Here is a 15931-nt window from a genome sequence, read left to right on the forward strand (position 1 = left end):
AGTGAAGTACCGTACTGTGGTGTTACAATGGAGTGAAGTACCATACTGTGGTGTTACAGTGAAGTACCGTACCATACTGTGGTGTTACAGTGAAGTACCGTACTGTGGTGTTACAGTGGAGTGAAGTATCATACTGTGGTGTTACAGTGAAGTAGGGTACCATACTGTGGTGTTACAGTGAAGTACCGTACTGTGGTGTTACAGTGGAGTGAAGTATCATACTGTGGTGTTACAGTGAAGTACCGTACCGTACTGTGGTGTTACAGTGGAGTGAAGTACCGTACTGTGGTGTTACAGTGAAGTGCCATACTGTGGTGTTACAGTGAAGTACCGTACTGTGGTGTTACAGTGGAGTGCCGTACTGCGGTTTTATAATGGAGTGAAGTACCGTACTGCGGTTTTATAGTGGAGTGAAGTACCGTACTGCGGTGTTACAGTGGAGGGAAGTGCCGTACTATGGTGTTATAATGGAGTAAAGTACCGTACTGTGGTGTTACAGTGAAGTGCCGTGCTGTGGTGTTACAGTGAAGTGCCGTACTGTGGTGTTACAGTGAAGTACCGTACTGTGGTGTTACAGTGAAGTACCGTACTGTGGTGTTACAGTGGAGTGAAGTACCGTACTGTGGTGTTACAGTGGAGTGAAGTACCGTACTGTGGTGTTACAGTGGAGTGAAGTATCGTACTGTGGTGTTACAATGGAGTGAAGTGCCATACTGTGGTGTTACAGTGGAGTGAAGTACCGTACTGTGGTGTTACAATGGAGTGAAGTACCATACTGTGGTGTTACAGTGAAGTACCGTACCATACTGTGGTGTTACAGTGAAGTACCGTACTGTGGTGTTACAGTGGAGTGAAGTACCATACTGTGGTGTTACAGTGAAGTACCGTACTGTGGTATTACAGTGAAGTGAAGTACCGTACTGTGGTGTTACAGTGAAGTACCGTACTGTGGTGTTACAGTGAAGTACTGTACTGTGGTGTTACAGTGATGTACCGTACTGTGGTGTTACAGTGGAGTGAAGTGCCATACTGTGGTGTTACAGTGGAGTACCGTACTGTGGTGTTACAGTGAAGTGCCGTACTGCGGTTTTATAATGGAGTGAAGTACCGTACTGCGGTGTTATAATGGAGTAAAGTACTGTACTGTGGTGTTACAGTGAAGTACCGTACCATACTGTGGTGTTACAGTGAAGTACCGTACTGTGGTGTTACAGTGGAGTGAAGTACCGTACTGTGGTGTTACAGTGGAGGGAAGTACCGTACTGTGGTGTTACAGTGAAGTACCGTACTGTGGTGTTACAGTGAAGTACCGTACTGCGGTGTTATAATGGAGTAAAGTACTGTACTGTGGTGTTACAGTGAAGTACCGTACCATACTGTGGTGTTACAGTGAAGTACCGTACTGCGGTGTTATAATGGAGTAAAGTACTGTACTGTGGTGTTACAGTGAAGTACCGTACCATACTGTGGTGTTACAGTGAAGTACCGTACTGTGGTGTTACAGTGGAGTGAAGTACCGTACTGTGGTGTTACAGTGGAGGGAAGTACCGTACTGTGGTGTTACAGTGAAGTACCGTACTGTGGTGTTACAGTGAAGTGCCATACTGTGGTGTTACAGTGAAGTACCGTACTGTGGTGTTACAGTGAAGTACCATACTGTGGTGTTACAGTGAAGTACCGTACTGTGGTGTTACAGTGAAGTACCCTACTGTGGTGTTACAGTGAAGTACCGTACTGTGGTGTTACAATGGAGTGAAGTACCGTACTGTGGTGTTACAGTAAAGTACCATACTGTGGTGTTACAGTGAAGTACCGTACTGTGGTGTTACAATGGAGTGAAGTACCGTACTGTGGTGTTACAGTGAAGTACCATACTGTGGTGTTACAGTGAAGTACCGTACTGTGGTGTTACAGTGAAGTACCGTACTGTGGTGTTACAGTGAAGTACCATACTGTGGTGTTACAGTGAAGTACCGTACTGTGGTGTTACAGTGAAGTACCGTACTGTGGTGTTACAGTGAAGTGCCATACTGTGGTGTTACAGTGAAGTACCGTACTGTGGTGTTACAGTGGAGTGAAGTACCGTACTGTGGTGTTACAGTGGAGTGAAGTACCGTACTGTGGTGTTACAGTGGAGTGAAGTACCGTACTGTGGTGTTACAGTGAAGTACCATACTGGGTGTTACAGTGAAGTACCGTACTGTGGTGTTACAGTGAAGTACCGTACTGTGGTGTTTGATTGTGTGTCCGCTGCTGACTGCTCACAGTTTGATTGTGTGTCCGCTGCTGACTGCTCACAGTTTGATTGTGTGTGTTGTAGTTTGTAAAGTCTCATGACTGCTGAGTTTGGCTCTGCTTATGTGTGTGTCTGTGAGCTCTGCAATGTCATCTGTCAATACGAGCTGCTTTAGGCCCACACAGAGAGTCATCAGAACCTGGACCTGGTTATTGATAACTCTGCTGAGTAGTGATGGTCAATATGAGCTGCTTTAGGCCCACATAGAGAGTCATCAGAACCTGGACCTGGTTATTGATAACTCTGCTGAGTAGTGATGGTCAATATGAGCTGCTTTAGGCCCACAGAGAGTCATCAGAACCTGGACCTGGTTATTGATAACTCTGCTGAGTAGTGATGGTCAATATGAGCTGCTTTAGGCCCACAGAGAGTCATCAGAACCTGGACCTGGTTATTGATAACTCTGCTGAGTAGTGATTGGATTATCTATTTAATAGCCTGTCCAAACAAAACATTTTCAAAATGCGAAATTATAGTGTGATATTTTGTTAAGTGTGTTGGTGTTTGTAGTGGATGTGTGCATCAGTGGAGGCTGGTGTGAAGAGCTATAGGAGGACGGGCTCATTGTAATGGCTGGAACCGTATCAAAGATATGTAAACCAAATGTTTGACTCCGTTCTTCTATAGCTCCTCCCATCAGTCTCCTCTGCTGTGTATGTTGATGAGCGTGATTAGTAAATTAATGTGTGTGTGTGTGTGTGTGTATTTATACTGATAGTGTGTGTGTGAGTGTGTGTGGGTGTGTGTGTGTGTGTGTGTGAGCTTGTCTGTGTGTGAGTGTGTTTATACTGATTGTTTGTGTGTGTGCTCAAGTGAGCCTGTGTGTGTGTGTGTGTGTGTTTATACTGATTGCGTGTGCGTGTGTGTCCTACAGGAGACAGGTGGAGTGGGAGGCGGCCAGTAGTCTGATTGAAGGTATCTGTCTGACTCTCCAGCGTCAGCCAATCATCTCCTTCCTCCCTCACCTCCGCTCCCTCATCAATGTCTGTGTCAACCTGGTGAGGAGTGCTCACACACACACACACACACACACACACACACAGACACACACACACACACACACACACACCTCAAATACTCACTGTGCTGTGACTTAACTATGATGTTGCTTGTTTGCGTGTGTGTGTTTCTCTATCTGTGTGTGTGTGCGTGCCCTTGTGTGTGTGTTTCTCAGGTGATGGGGGTAGTAGGCCCCTCCAGTGTGGCTGATGGGCTGCCCCTGCTCCACCTGAGCCCGTATCTGTCCCCCCCTCTACCCTTCAGCACAGCAGTGGTCCGCCTGGTGGCTCTGCAGATACAGGTGAGACTACCCAGCCCAAGAACTAACCTGTGTGTGTGTGTGTGTGTGTGTGGTGTGTGGTGTGTGTGTGTGTGTGTGTGTGTGTGTGTGTGTGTGTGTGTGTGTGTGTGTGTGTGTGTGTGTGTGTGTGTCATAATGAAAGATTTATCTTGTTCTCTTCCCTGATTGACAGGCTTTGAAGGATGATTTCCCCCTGAGCCATGTGATCTCCCCCTTCACCAATCAGGAGAGGCGAGAGGGCATGCTGCTCAACCTGTTGATTCCATTCGTGCTGACAGTGGGTTCAGGGAGCAAAGGTCAGAGCCCAGGGTTAAGAGGTCTAATGCCACCAATCTGTGGGTGCATGTATGCATACGTGCATCTGAAATAATGGCTGTGTTTCAGGCAGACTTGAATGTCACCTTGCAGTCACCTGCTAGAACTCACAGCGCCTGGATATGTGTTAAAATATCAGCTACCTGCATCATACAGTGCATTCAGAAAGTATTCAGACCCCTTGACTTTACAGCCTTATTCTACGTTTTATTCAATTGTTTTTCCCCTCATCAATCTACACATAAGACACCATAATGACATAATACCCATAATGGCATAATACCCCATAATGACATAATACCCCATAATGACATAATACCCCATAATGACATACTACCCCATAATGACATAAGACCCCATAATGACATAAGACCCCATAATGACATAATACCCCATAATGACATAAGACCCCATAATGACATAATACCCCATAATGACATAATACCCCATAATGACATACTACCCCATAATGACATAATACCCCATAATGACATAATACCCCATAATGACATACTACCCCATAATGACATAATACCCCATAATGACATAATACCCCATAATGACATAATACCCCATAATGACATAATACCTCATAATGACATAATACCCCATAATGACATAACACCCCATAATGACATAACACCCCATAATGACATAATACCCCATAATGATATACTACCCCATAATGACATAATACCCCATAATGACATAATATCCCATAATGACATAATACCCCATAATGACATAATACCCCATAATGATATACTACCCCATAATGACATAATACCCCATAATGACATAATACCCCATAATAACATAATACCCCATAATGACATAATACCCCATAATGACAAAATACCCCATAATGATATACTACCCCATAATGACATAATACCCCATAATGACATAATACCCCATAATGGCATACTACCCCATAATGGCATAATACCCCATAATGACATAATACCCCATAATGACATAATACCCCAAAATGACATAATACCCCATAATGAAATAATACCCCAAAATGAAATAATACCCCATAATGACATAATACCCCATAATGACATAATACCCCATAATGACATTATACCCCATAATGACATAATACCCCATCATGACATTATACCCCATAATGACATTATACCCCATAATGACATTATACCCCATAATGAAATAATACCCCATAATGACATAATACCCCATAATGACATAACACCCCATGTGTGTAGATTGCTGATTTTTTTCAATTGAATCCATTTTAGAATAAGGCTGTAACGTAACAAGATGTGGAATACTTTCTGAAGGCCCTGTATATAACAATCTGATGCTCGCCTGCGCCATCGATGACCTGGCACCTAACGATTAGTTGATATGTGTTGCACAACTGCAATGTAGTCAGCCTTGAACGCAACCTGTGTGTCTGTGTCTGTGTGTGTGTGTCTGTGTGTGTGTGTGTGTCTGTGTGTGTGTGTCTGTGTCTGTGTGTGTGTGTCTGTGTGTGTGTGTGTGTCTGTGTCTGTGTGTGTGTTCCACCCTATCCAGACTCCCCACACCTGGAGCAGCCTGAGGTCTCTCTGCTCCTGCAGACGGTCATCAACATCCTCCTCCCCCCGCGCATCATCAGCACGTCCCGGACCAAGAACTTCATGCTGGACACGTCCCCCGCCCACTGCTCCACCCCGGGAGACCAGGGCAAGGACCTGAGGAGAGAGGGCCTGGCCGAGTCCACCAGTCAGGCTGCATACCTGGGTAGGGTTATGCAGACTATTTAAATGTAGACTCACATGCTGACTAGACCGGGCGAGCGTGTGCTTCTGCCATCGTGCGCATGTGTTGATTTTGTCCAGCCACACCAGACATGATCAGGACTCGCAGGTTGAAATATCAAAACAAACTTTGAACCAACTATATTAATTAGAGGACAGGTCGAAAATCATTCAACATTCATGTCAATTTAGCTAGCTAGCTTGCTGTTGCTAGCTAATTTGTCCTGGGATATTAACATTGGGTTGTTAAAGGTTCTGTACTCCGACAATTAATCCACAGATAAAAGGGTCAACTGAGTTAGTTTCTAGTAATCTCTCCTCCTTCAGTCTTCTTCGTTGGACTTCATATGGCGGTTGGCAACCAACTTTAAGGTGCATTACCACCACCAACAGGACTGGAATGTCGACCTCAGTTCATCTTTCAATCCCCCTCATGCGTACAGTGCCTTCGGAAAGAATTCAGACCCCTTAAATGTTTCCACATTTTGTTACATTACAGCCTTATTCTAAAATGTATCAAATTGTTTTTTTCCTCATCAATCTACTCACAATAACACATAATGACAAAGCAAAAATACGTTTTTAGACATTTTTGCAAATTTATTAAAAATAAAAACGGAAATATCACATTTACATAAGTATTCAGACCCTCTACTCAGTACTTTGTTGAAGCACCTTTGGCAGTGATTACACCCTCAGGTCTTCTTGGGTATGACGCACAAGCTTGGCACACCCACAGGGTACCACACAATTTGCCCAGTGTCGTCCGTGTTTGCCCGGGGTAGGCCGTCATTGTAAATAAGAATTTGTTCTTAACTGACTTGCCTAGTTAAATAAAGGTTCAATTAAAATATATATATATATGTCAATAACACCTGTATTTGGGGAGTTTCTCCCAGCCTTCTCTGCAGATCCTCTTAAGCTCTGTCAGGTTGGATGGGGAATGTTGCTGTACAGCTATTTTCAGGCCTCCAAAGATGTACAATCGGGTTCAAGTCCAGGCTCTGGCTGGGCCACTCAAGGAAATTCAGAGACTCCTGCGTTGTCTTCTCTGTGTGCTTAGGGCCGTTTTCATGTTGGAATTTGAACCTTCGCCACAGTCTGAGGTCCTGAGCTCTGGAGCAGGTTTTCATCAAGGATCTCTCTGTACTTTGCTCCATTCATCTTTGCCTCGATCCTGACTAGTCTCCCAATCCCTGCCACTGAAAAGCATCCCCACAGCATGATGCTGATACCACAAGGCATCACCATAGGGATGGTGCCAGGTTTTCTCCAGACGTGACCCTTGGCATTCAGGCCAAAGAGTTCAATCTTGGTTTCATCAGAACAGAGAATCGTGTTTCTCATAGTCTGAGAGTCCTTTAGATGCCTTTTGGAAAACTCCAAGCGGGCTGTCATGTTCCTTTTACTGAGGAGTGGCTTCCATCTGGCCACTCTACCATAAAGGCCTGATTGGTGGAGTGCTGCAGAGATGGTTGTCCTTATGGAAGGCTCTCCCAACTCCACAGAGGAACTCTGGAGCTCTGTCAGAGTGATCATCAGGTTCTTGGTCACTTCCCTGACCAAGGCCCTTCTCCCCCGGTTGCTCAGTTTGGCCAGGCGGCCAGCTCTAGGAAGAGTCTTGGTGGTTCCAAACTTCTTCCATTTAAGAATAATGGAGGACACTGTGTTCTTGGGGACCTTCAATGCTGCATAAACTTTTTGGTAACCTTCCCCAGATCTGTGTCACGACACAATCTTGTCTCGGAGCTCTACGGACAATTCCTTTGACCTCATGGCTTGGTTTTCGCTCTGACGTGCACTGTCAACTGTGGAACCTTAAATAGACAGGTGTGTGCCTTTCCAAATCATGTCCAATCAATTGAATTTACCACAGGTGGACTCCAATCAAGTTGTAGAAACATCTCAAGGATGATCAATAGAAACAGGATGCACCTGAGCTCAATTTCGAGTCTCACAGCAAAGGGTCTGAATTCTTATGTAAATAAGGTATTTCAGTTTTTTCATTCACTTTGTTGTATTGTTTATAGATTGCTGGGAAAGTAATTATTGAATCCGTTTTAGAATATGGCTGTAACGTATCAAAATGTGGAAAACGTCAAGGTCTGAATACTGAATACCATCGCTTTCTGACTCCTCACTTTCTCTGTCTTTCTCTCTCTCCCCCTCCCCTCACTCCTCTCCTCCCCTCTCTATCTCCCCCTCCCCCATCTCTCTCCCCATTCCCTCCCCCCTTCATCTCTCTCTACCCCCTCATCTCCCCTCCTCCCTCTCTCTACCCCCTCTCTCTATCTCCCCCCTCTCTCTCACCATTCTCGCTACACCCCCCCCCTCCTCCCCATTCTCGCTACACCCTCCCCTCCTCCCCCTCTCTCCCCACTCTCTCTACCCCTCCCCATCTCTCTCCCCACTCTCTCTACACCCTCCCCTCCTCCCCTCTCCCCCCACTCTCTCTACCTCTCCCCCTCTCTCTCCCCCTCTCTCTCCCCACTCTCTCTACACCCTCCCCTCCTCCCCCTCTCTCCCCACTCTCTACACCCTCCCCTCCTCCCCTCTCCCCCCACTCTCTCTACCCCTCCCCCTCTCTCTCCCCCTCCTCCATCTCTCTCCCCACTCTCTCTACCCCTCCCCCTCTCTCTCCCCTTCCTCCATCTCTCTCCCCACTCTCTCTACCCCTCCCCCCTCTCTCCCCCTCGTCCATCTCTCTACCCCCTCCTCTCCCCTCTCTCCCCCTCCTCCCACCTTCTCCCCCAGCTCTAAAGGTGGTGTTGGTTTGTTTTGAGCGGCAGCTGGGGAACCAGTGGTATCGCCTCAGCCTGCAGGCCAAGGAGATGTCTCTGAGGAAAGTGGGAGGCCTGGCCTTCTGGGACTTCATAGATTTCATAGTGCGTACTCGGATTCCCATCTTCGTCCTGCTGCGTCCCTTTATCCAGTGCAAGGTAGGAGCCCTGTGTAGCATTATACTGTACCCTCCATTCTACTACCCTGTATAGTATTATATTGTACCCTCCATTCTGTGTAGTATAATACTGTACCCTCCATTCTACTACCCTGTATAGTATTATACTGTACCCTCCATTCTGTATAGTATTATACTGTACCCTCCATTCTACTACCCTGTATAGTATTATACTGTACCCTTCATTCTGTGTAGTATAATACTATACCCTCCATTCTACTACCCTGTATAGTATTATACTGTACCCTCCATTCTGTATAGTATTATACTGTACCCTCCATTCTACTACCCTGTATAGTATTATACTGTACCCTCCATTCTACTACCCTGTATAGTATTATACTGTATCCTCCATTCTGTATAGTATTATACTGTACCCTCCATTCTGTATAGTATTATACTGTACCCTCCATTCTACTACCCTGCACAGTATTATACTGTACCCTCCATTCTACTACCCTGTATAGTATTATACTGTACCCTCCATTCTGTGTAGTATTATACTGTACCCTCCATTCTGTGTAGTATTATACTGTACCCTCCATTCTGTATAGTATTATACTGTACCCTCCATTCTACTACCCTGTATAGTATTATACTGTACCTCCATTCTGTGTAGTATTATACTGTACCCTCCATTCTGTATAGTATTATACTGTACCCTCCATTCATCTACCCTGCATAGTATTATACTGTACCCTCCATTCTGTGTAGTATTATACTGTACCCTCCATTCTGTATAGTATTATACTGTACCCTCCATTCTGTATAGTATTATACTGTACCCTCTATTCTACTACCCTGTATAGTATTATACTGTACCCTCCATTCTGTGTAGTATTATACTGTACCCTCCATTCTGTATAGTATTATACTGTACCCTCCATTCTACTACCCTGTATAGTATTATACTGTACCCTCCATTCTGTATAGTATTATACTGTACCCTCCATTCTGTATAGTATTATACTGTATCCTCCGTTCTGTATAGTATTATACTGTATCCTCCATTCTACTACCCTGTGTAGTATTATACTGTACCCTCCATTCTGTGTAGTATTATACTGTACCCTCCATTCTGTATAGTATTATACTGTACCCTCCATTCTGTATAGTATTATACTGTATCCTCCGTTCTGTATAGTATTATACTGTATCCTCCATTCTACTACCCTGTATAGTATTATACTGTACCCTCCATTCTGTATAGTATTATACTGTACCCTCCATTCTACTACCCTGTATAGTATTATACTGTACCCTCCATTCTGTATAGTATTATACTGTACCCTCCATTCTGTATAGTATTATACTGTACCCTCCATTCTGTATAGTATTATACTGTACCCTCCATTATGTATAGTATTATACTGTACCCTCCATTCTGTATAGTATTATACTGTACCCTCCATTCTACTACCCTGTGTAGTATTATACTGTACCCTCCATTCTGTATAGTATTATACTGTACCCTCCATTCTGTGTAATATTATACTGTACCCTCCATTCTACTACCCTGTATAGTATTATACTGTACCCTCCATTCTGTATAGTATTAAACTGTACCCTCCATTCTGTATAGTATTATACTGTACCCTCCATTCTGTGTAGTATTATACTGTACCCTCCATTCTACTACCCTGTATAGTATAATACTGTACCCTCCATTCTACTACCCTGCATAGTATTATACTGTACCCTCCATTCTGTATAGTATTATACTGTACCCTCCATTCTACTACCCTGTATAGTATTATACTGTACCCTCCATTCTACTACCCTGTATAGTATTATACTGTATCCTCCATTCTGTATAGTATTATACTGTACTCTCCATTCTGTATAGTATTATACTGTACCCTCCATTCTACTACCCTGTATAGTATTATACTGTACCCTCCATTCTACTACCCTGTATAGTATTATACTGTACCCTCCATTCATCTACCCTGCATAGTATTATACTGTACCCTCCATTCTGTGTAGTATTATACTGTACCCTCCATTCTGTATAGTATTATACTGTACCCTCCATTCTGTATAGTATTATACTGTACCCTCCATTCTACTACCCTGTATAGTATTATACTGTACCTCCATTCTGTGTAGTATTATACTGTACCCTCCATTCTGTATAGTATTATACTGTACCCTTCATTCATCTACCCTGCATAGTATTATACTGTACCCTCCATTCTGTGTAGTATTATACTGTACCCTCCATTCTGTATAGTATTATACTGTACCCTCCATTCTGTATAGTATTATACTGTACCCTCCATTCTACTACCCTGTATAGTATTATACTGTACCCTCCATTCTGTGTAGTATTATACTGTACCCTCCATTCTGTATAGTATTATACTGTACCCTCCATTCTACTACCCTGTATAGTATTATACTGTACCCTCCATTCTGTATAATATTATACTGTACCCTCCGTTCTGTATAGTATTATACTGTATCCTCTGTTCTGTATAGTATTATACTGTATCCTCCATTCTACTACCCTGTGTAGTATTATACTGTACCCTCCATTCTGTGTAGTATTATACTGTACCCTCCATTCTGTATAGTATTATACTGTACCCTCCATTCTGTATAGTATTATACTGTATCCTCCGTTCTGTATAGTATTATACTGTATCCTCCATTCTACTACCCTGTATAATATTATACTGTACCCTCCATTCTGTATAGTATTATACTGTACCCTCCATTCTACTACCCTGTATAGTATTATACTGTACCCTCCATTCTGTATAGTATTATACTGTACCCTCCATTCTACTACCCTGTATAGTATTATACTGTACCCTCCATTCTGTGTAGTATTATACTGTACCCTCCATTCTACTACCCTGTATAGTATTATACTGTACCCTCCATTCTACTACCCTGTATAGTATTATACTGTACCCTGCAATGTGTGTATCCTACAACCCTCTAGTGTTCCCCTCTATATACCTCTTCCTCTATGCTTTTTCTAGGTCTAGAATCACAAATCCTTTATTCATCTCTCTCTGTCTCTCTCTCTCTCTCCCTCTCTCTCTGTCTAACTATCTCCCTCTCCCTCCCTCCCTCTCTCTCTCTGTCTAACTTTCTCTCTCTCTATCTTCCTCTCTCTCTATCTCCCTTTCTCTCTCTCTCTCTCTCTCTCTCTCTCTCTCCCTCCCTCTCTCTCTCTGTCTAACTTTCTCTCTCTCTATCTCCCTCCCTCTTCCTCCCTCTCTCTCTCTCTATCTCCCTTTCTCTCTCTTTCTCTCTTTCTCTCCCTCTCTCTCCCTCCCTCTCTCCCTCTCTCTCTCTCTGTCTAACTTTCTCTCTCTCTATCTTCCTCCCTCTCTCTCTCTATCTCCCTCTCTCTCTCTCTCTCTCTCTCACTCACTCACTCACTCACTCACTCACTCACTCACTCACTCACTCACTCACTCACTCACTCACTCACTCACTCACTCTCTCACTCACTCACTCACTCACTCACTCACTCACTCTCTCTCTCAATTCAAGTGGCATGGGAAACATATGTTAACATTGCCAAAGCAAGTGAGGTAGATAAATATACAAAAGTGAAATAAACAATAAAATGAACAGTAAACATTACACTCACAGAAGTTCCAAAACAATAAAGACATTACAAATGTCATATTATGTCTATATACAGTGTTGTAATGATGTACAAATGGTTAAAGTACACAAGGGAAAATAAATAAACATAAATATGGGTTGTATTTACATTGGTGTTTGTTCTTCACTGGTTGACCTTTTCTTGTGGCAACAGGTCACATGTCTTGCTGCTGTGATGGCACACTGTGGTATTTCACCCAGTAGATATGGGAGTTTATCAAAATCGGGTTTGTTTTCAAATTCTTTGTGGATCTGTATAATCTTGAGGGAAATATGTGTCTCTAATATGGTCATACATTGGGCAATAGGTTAGGAAGTGCAGCTCAGTTTCCACCTCATTTTGTGGGCAGTGTGCCTGTCTTCTCTTGAGAGCCAGGTCTGTCTACAGCGTTCTTTCTCAATAGCAAGGCTATGCTCACTAAGTCTGTACATAGTCAAAGATTTCCTTAAGTTTGAGTCAGTCACAGTGGTCAGGTATTCTGCCACTGTGTACTCTCTGTTTAGGGCCAAATAGCATTCTAGTTTGCTCTGTTTTTTGGTTAATTATTTTTGGTTGGGTCTAATTGTGTTGCTGTCCTGGGGCTATGTGGGGTCTGTTTGTGTTTGTGAACAGAGCCCCAGGACCAGCTTGTTTAGGGGACTCTTCTCCAAGTTCATCTCTCTGTAGGTGATGGCTTTGTTATGGAAGGTTTGGGAATCGCTTCCTTTTAGGTGGTTGTAGAATTTAACGGCTCTTTTCTGGATTTTGATAATTAGTGGGTATCGGCCTATTTCTGCTCTGCATGCATTATTTGGTGTTCTATGTTGTACACGGAGGATATTTTTGCAGAATTCTGCATGCAGAGTCTCAATTTGGTGTTAGTCCCATTTTGTGAATTCTTGGTTGGTGAGCGGACACCAGACCTCACAACCATAAAGGGCATTCATTGGGTTCTATAACTGATTCAAGTATTTTTTGCCAGATCCTAATTAGTATGTTGAATTTTATGTTCCCTTTGATGGCATAGAATGCCCTTCTTGCCTTGTCTCTCTCTCTCTTGCTCTCTCGCTTTTCGTGCTCTCTTCTTCTCCCGTTCCCTTCATCCCTTCCTCTTTAACCCCTCCCAGCTCCTGACCCAGCCAGCTGACTCCCAGGAGGAGATCACGGCCCGCCACCACATCGCTGACCAGCTGGAGCGTCGCTTCATCCCCCGCCCCCTCTGCAAGAGCTCCCTGTTCGCAGAGTTCAACAACGAGCTGAAGATCCTCAAGGAGGCCGTGCACAGTGGCTCAGGTTGGTAACCCACTGACTAGTATACTAGTTATTAGTAGAGTAGCCGTTAGTATACTACTTTTTAGTGCACTACCCATTAGTACACTACCCATTAGTGGACTACCCATGAATACACTACCCATTAATACACTACCCATTAGTGGACTACCCATTAGTACACTACCCATTAGTACACTACCCATTAGTGGACTACCCATTAGTGGACTACCCATTAATACACTACCCATTAATACACTACCCATTAGTGGACTACCCATTAGTGGACTACCCATTAATACACTACCCATTAATACACTACCCATTAGTACACTACCCATTAGTGGACTACCCATTAGTGGACTACCCATTAATACACTACCCATTAATACACTACCCATTAGTACACTACCCATTAATACACTACCCATTAGTGGACTACCCATTAGTACAGTACCCATTAGTGGACTACCCATTAGTACACTACCCATTAATACACTACCCATTAGTGGACTACCCATTAGTACAGTACCCATTAGTGGACTACCCATTAGTACACTACCCATTAGTACACTACCCATTAGTACACTACCCATTAGTGGACTACCCATTAGTGGACTACCCATTAATACACTACCCATTAGTAGACTACCCATTAGTACACTACCCATTAGTACACTACCCATTAGTGGACTACCCATTAGTGGACTACCCATTAGTGGACTACCCATTAATACACTACCCATTAATACACTACCCATTAGTACACTACCCATTAGTGGACTACCCATTAGTACAGTACCCATTAGTGGACTACCCATTAATACACTACCCATTAATACACTACCCATTAGTGGACTACCCATTAATACACTACCCATTAATACACTACCCATTAGTGGACTACCCATTAATACACTACCCATTAGTGGACTACCCATTAATACACTACCCATTAATACACTACCCATTAATACACTACCCATTAATACACCACCCATTAATACACTACCCATTAATACACTACCCATTAGTGGACTACCCATTAATACACTACCCATTAATACACTACCCATTAGTGGACTACCCATTAGTACACTACCCATTAATACACTACCCATTAATACACTACCCATTAGTGGACTACCCATTAGTACAGTACCCATTAGTGGACTACCCATTAATACACTACCCATTAATACACTACCCATTAGTACAGTACCCATTAGTGGACTACCCATTAATACACTACCCATTAATACACTACCCATTAATACACTATCCATTAATACACTACCCATGAATACACTACCCATTAATACACTACCCATTAGTGGACTACCCATTAATACACTACCCATTAATACACTACCCATTAGTACACTACCCATTAGTGGACTACCCAATAGTACAGTACCCATTAGTGGACTACCCATTAATACACTACCCATTAGTACACTACCCATTAATACACTACCCATTAATACACTACCCATTAATACACTACCCATTAGTACACTACCCATTAGTGGACTACCCATTAATACACTACCCATTAATACACTACCCATTAGTACACTACCCATTAGTGGACTACCCATTAGTGGACTACCCATTAGTGGACTACCCATTAGTGGACTACCCATTAGTGGACTACCCATTAGTACAGTACCCATTAGTGGACTACCCATTAGTACACTACCCATTAGTACACTACCCATTAGTGGACTACCCATTAGTGGACTACCCATTAATACACTACCCATTAATACACTACCCATTAGTGGACTACCCATTAGTGGACTACCCATTAATACACTACCCATTAATACACTACCCATTAGTACACTACCCATTAGTGGACTACCCATTAGTGGACTACCCATTAATACACTACCCATTAATACACTACCCATTAGTACACTACCCATTAATACACTACCCATTAGTGGACTACCCATTAGTACAGTACCCATTAGTGGACTACCCATTAGTACACTACCCATTAATACACTACCCATTAGTGGACTACCCATTAGTACAGTACCCATTAGTGGACTACCCATTAGTACACTACCCATTAGTACACTACCCATTAGTGGACTACCCATTAGTACACTACCCATTAGTACACTACCCATTAGTACACTACCCATTAGTGGACTACCCATTAGTGGACTACCCATTAATACACTACCCATTAGTACACTACCCATTAGTACACTACCCATTAGTAGACTACCCATTAGTACACTACCCATTAGTACACTACCCATTAGTACACTACCCATTAGTGGAATACCCATTAGTGGACTACCCATTAATACACTACCCATTAATACACTACCCATTAGTACACTACCCATTAGTGGACTACCCATTAGTACAGTACCCATTAGTGGACTACCCATTAATA

At 43.1% G+C, this 15931-nt stretch overlaps 1 protein-coding gene across 1 annotated transcript in view; it reads left to right on the top strand.

Moving 5' to 3' along the window:
• The window catches only part of LOC139413985 (protein unc-80 homolog), a 48914-nt gene that overhangs the window by 17627 nt on the left and 15356 nt on the right, over positions 1-15931 (top strand). Inside the window, exons 19-24 of the mRNA XM_071161870.1 lie at positions 3171-3294; positions 3471-3596; positions 3769-3892; positions 5457-5663; positions 8435-8619; positions 13374-13539. Of these exons, the coding sequence (XP_071017971.1) occupies positions 3171-3294; positions 3471-3596; positions 3769-3892; positions 5457-5663; positions 8435-8619; positions 13374-13539 (932 nt within the window). The remainder of the gene's footprint in view (positions 1-3170; positions 3295-3470; positions 3597-3768; positions 3893-5456; positions 5664-8434; positions 8620-13373; positions 13540-15931) is intronic.

This window comes from Oncorhynchus clarkii, chromosome 7 (assembly GCF_045791955.1).
Source record: "Oncorhynchus clarkii lewisi isolate Uvic-CL-2024 chromosome 7, UVic_Ocla_1.0, whole genome shotgun sequence".
In the NCBI taxonomy this organism is placed as follows: Eukaryota; Metazoa; Chordata; class Actinopteri; order Salmoniformes; family Salmonidae; genus Oncorhynchus; species Oncorhynchus clarkii.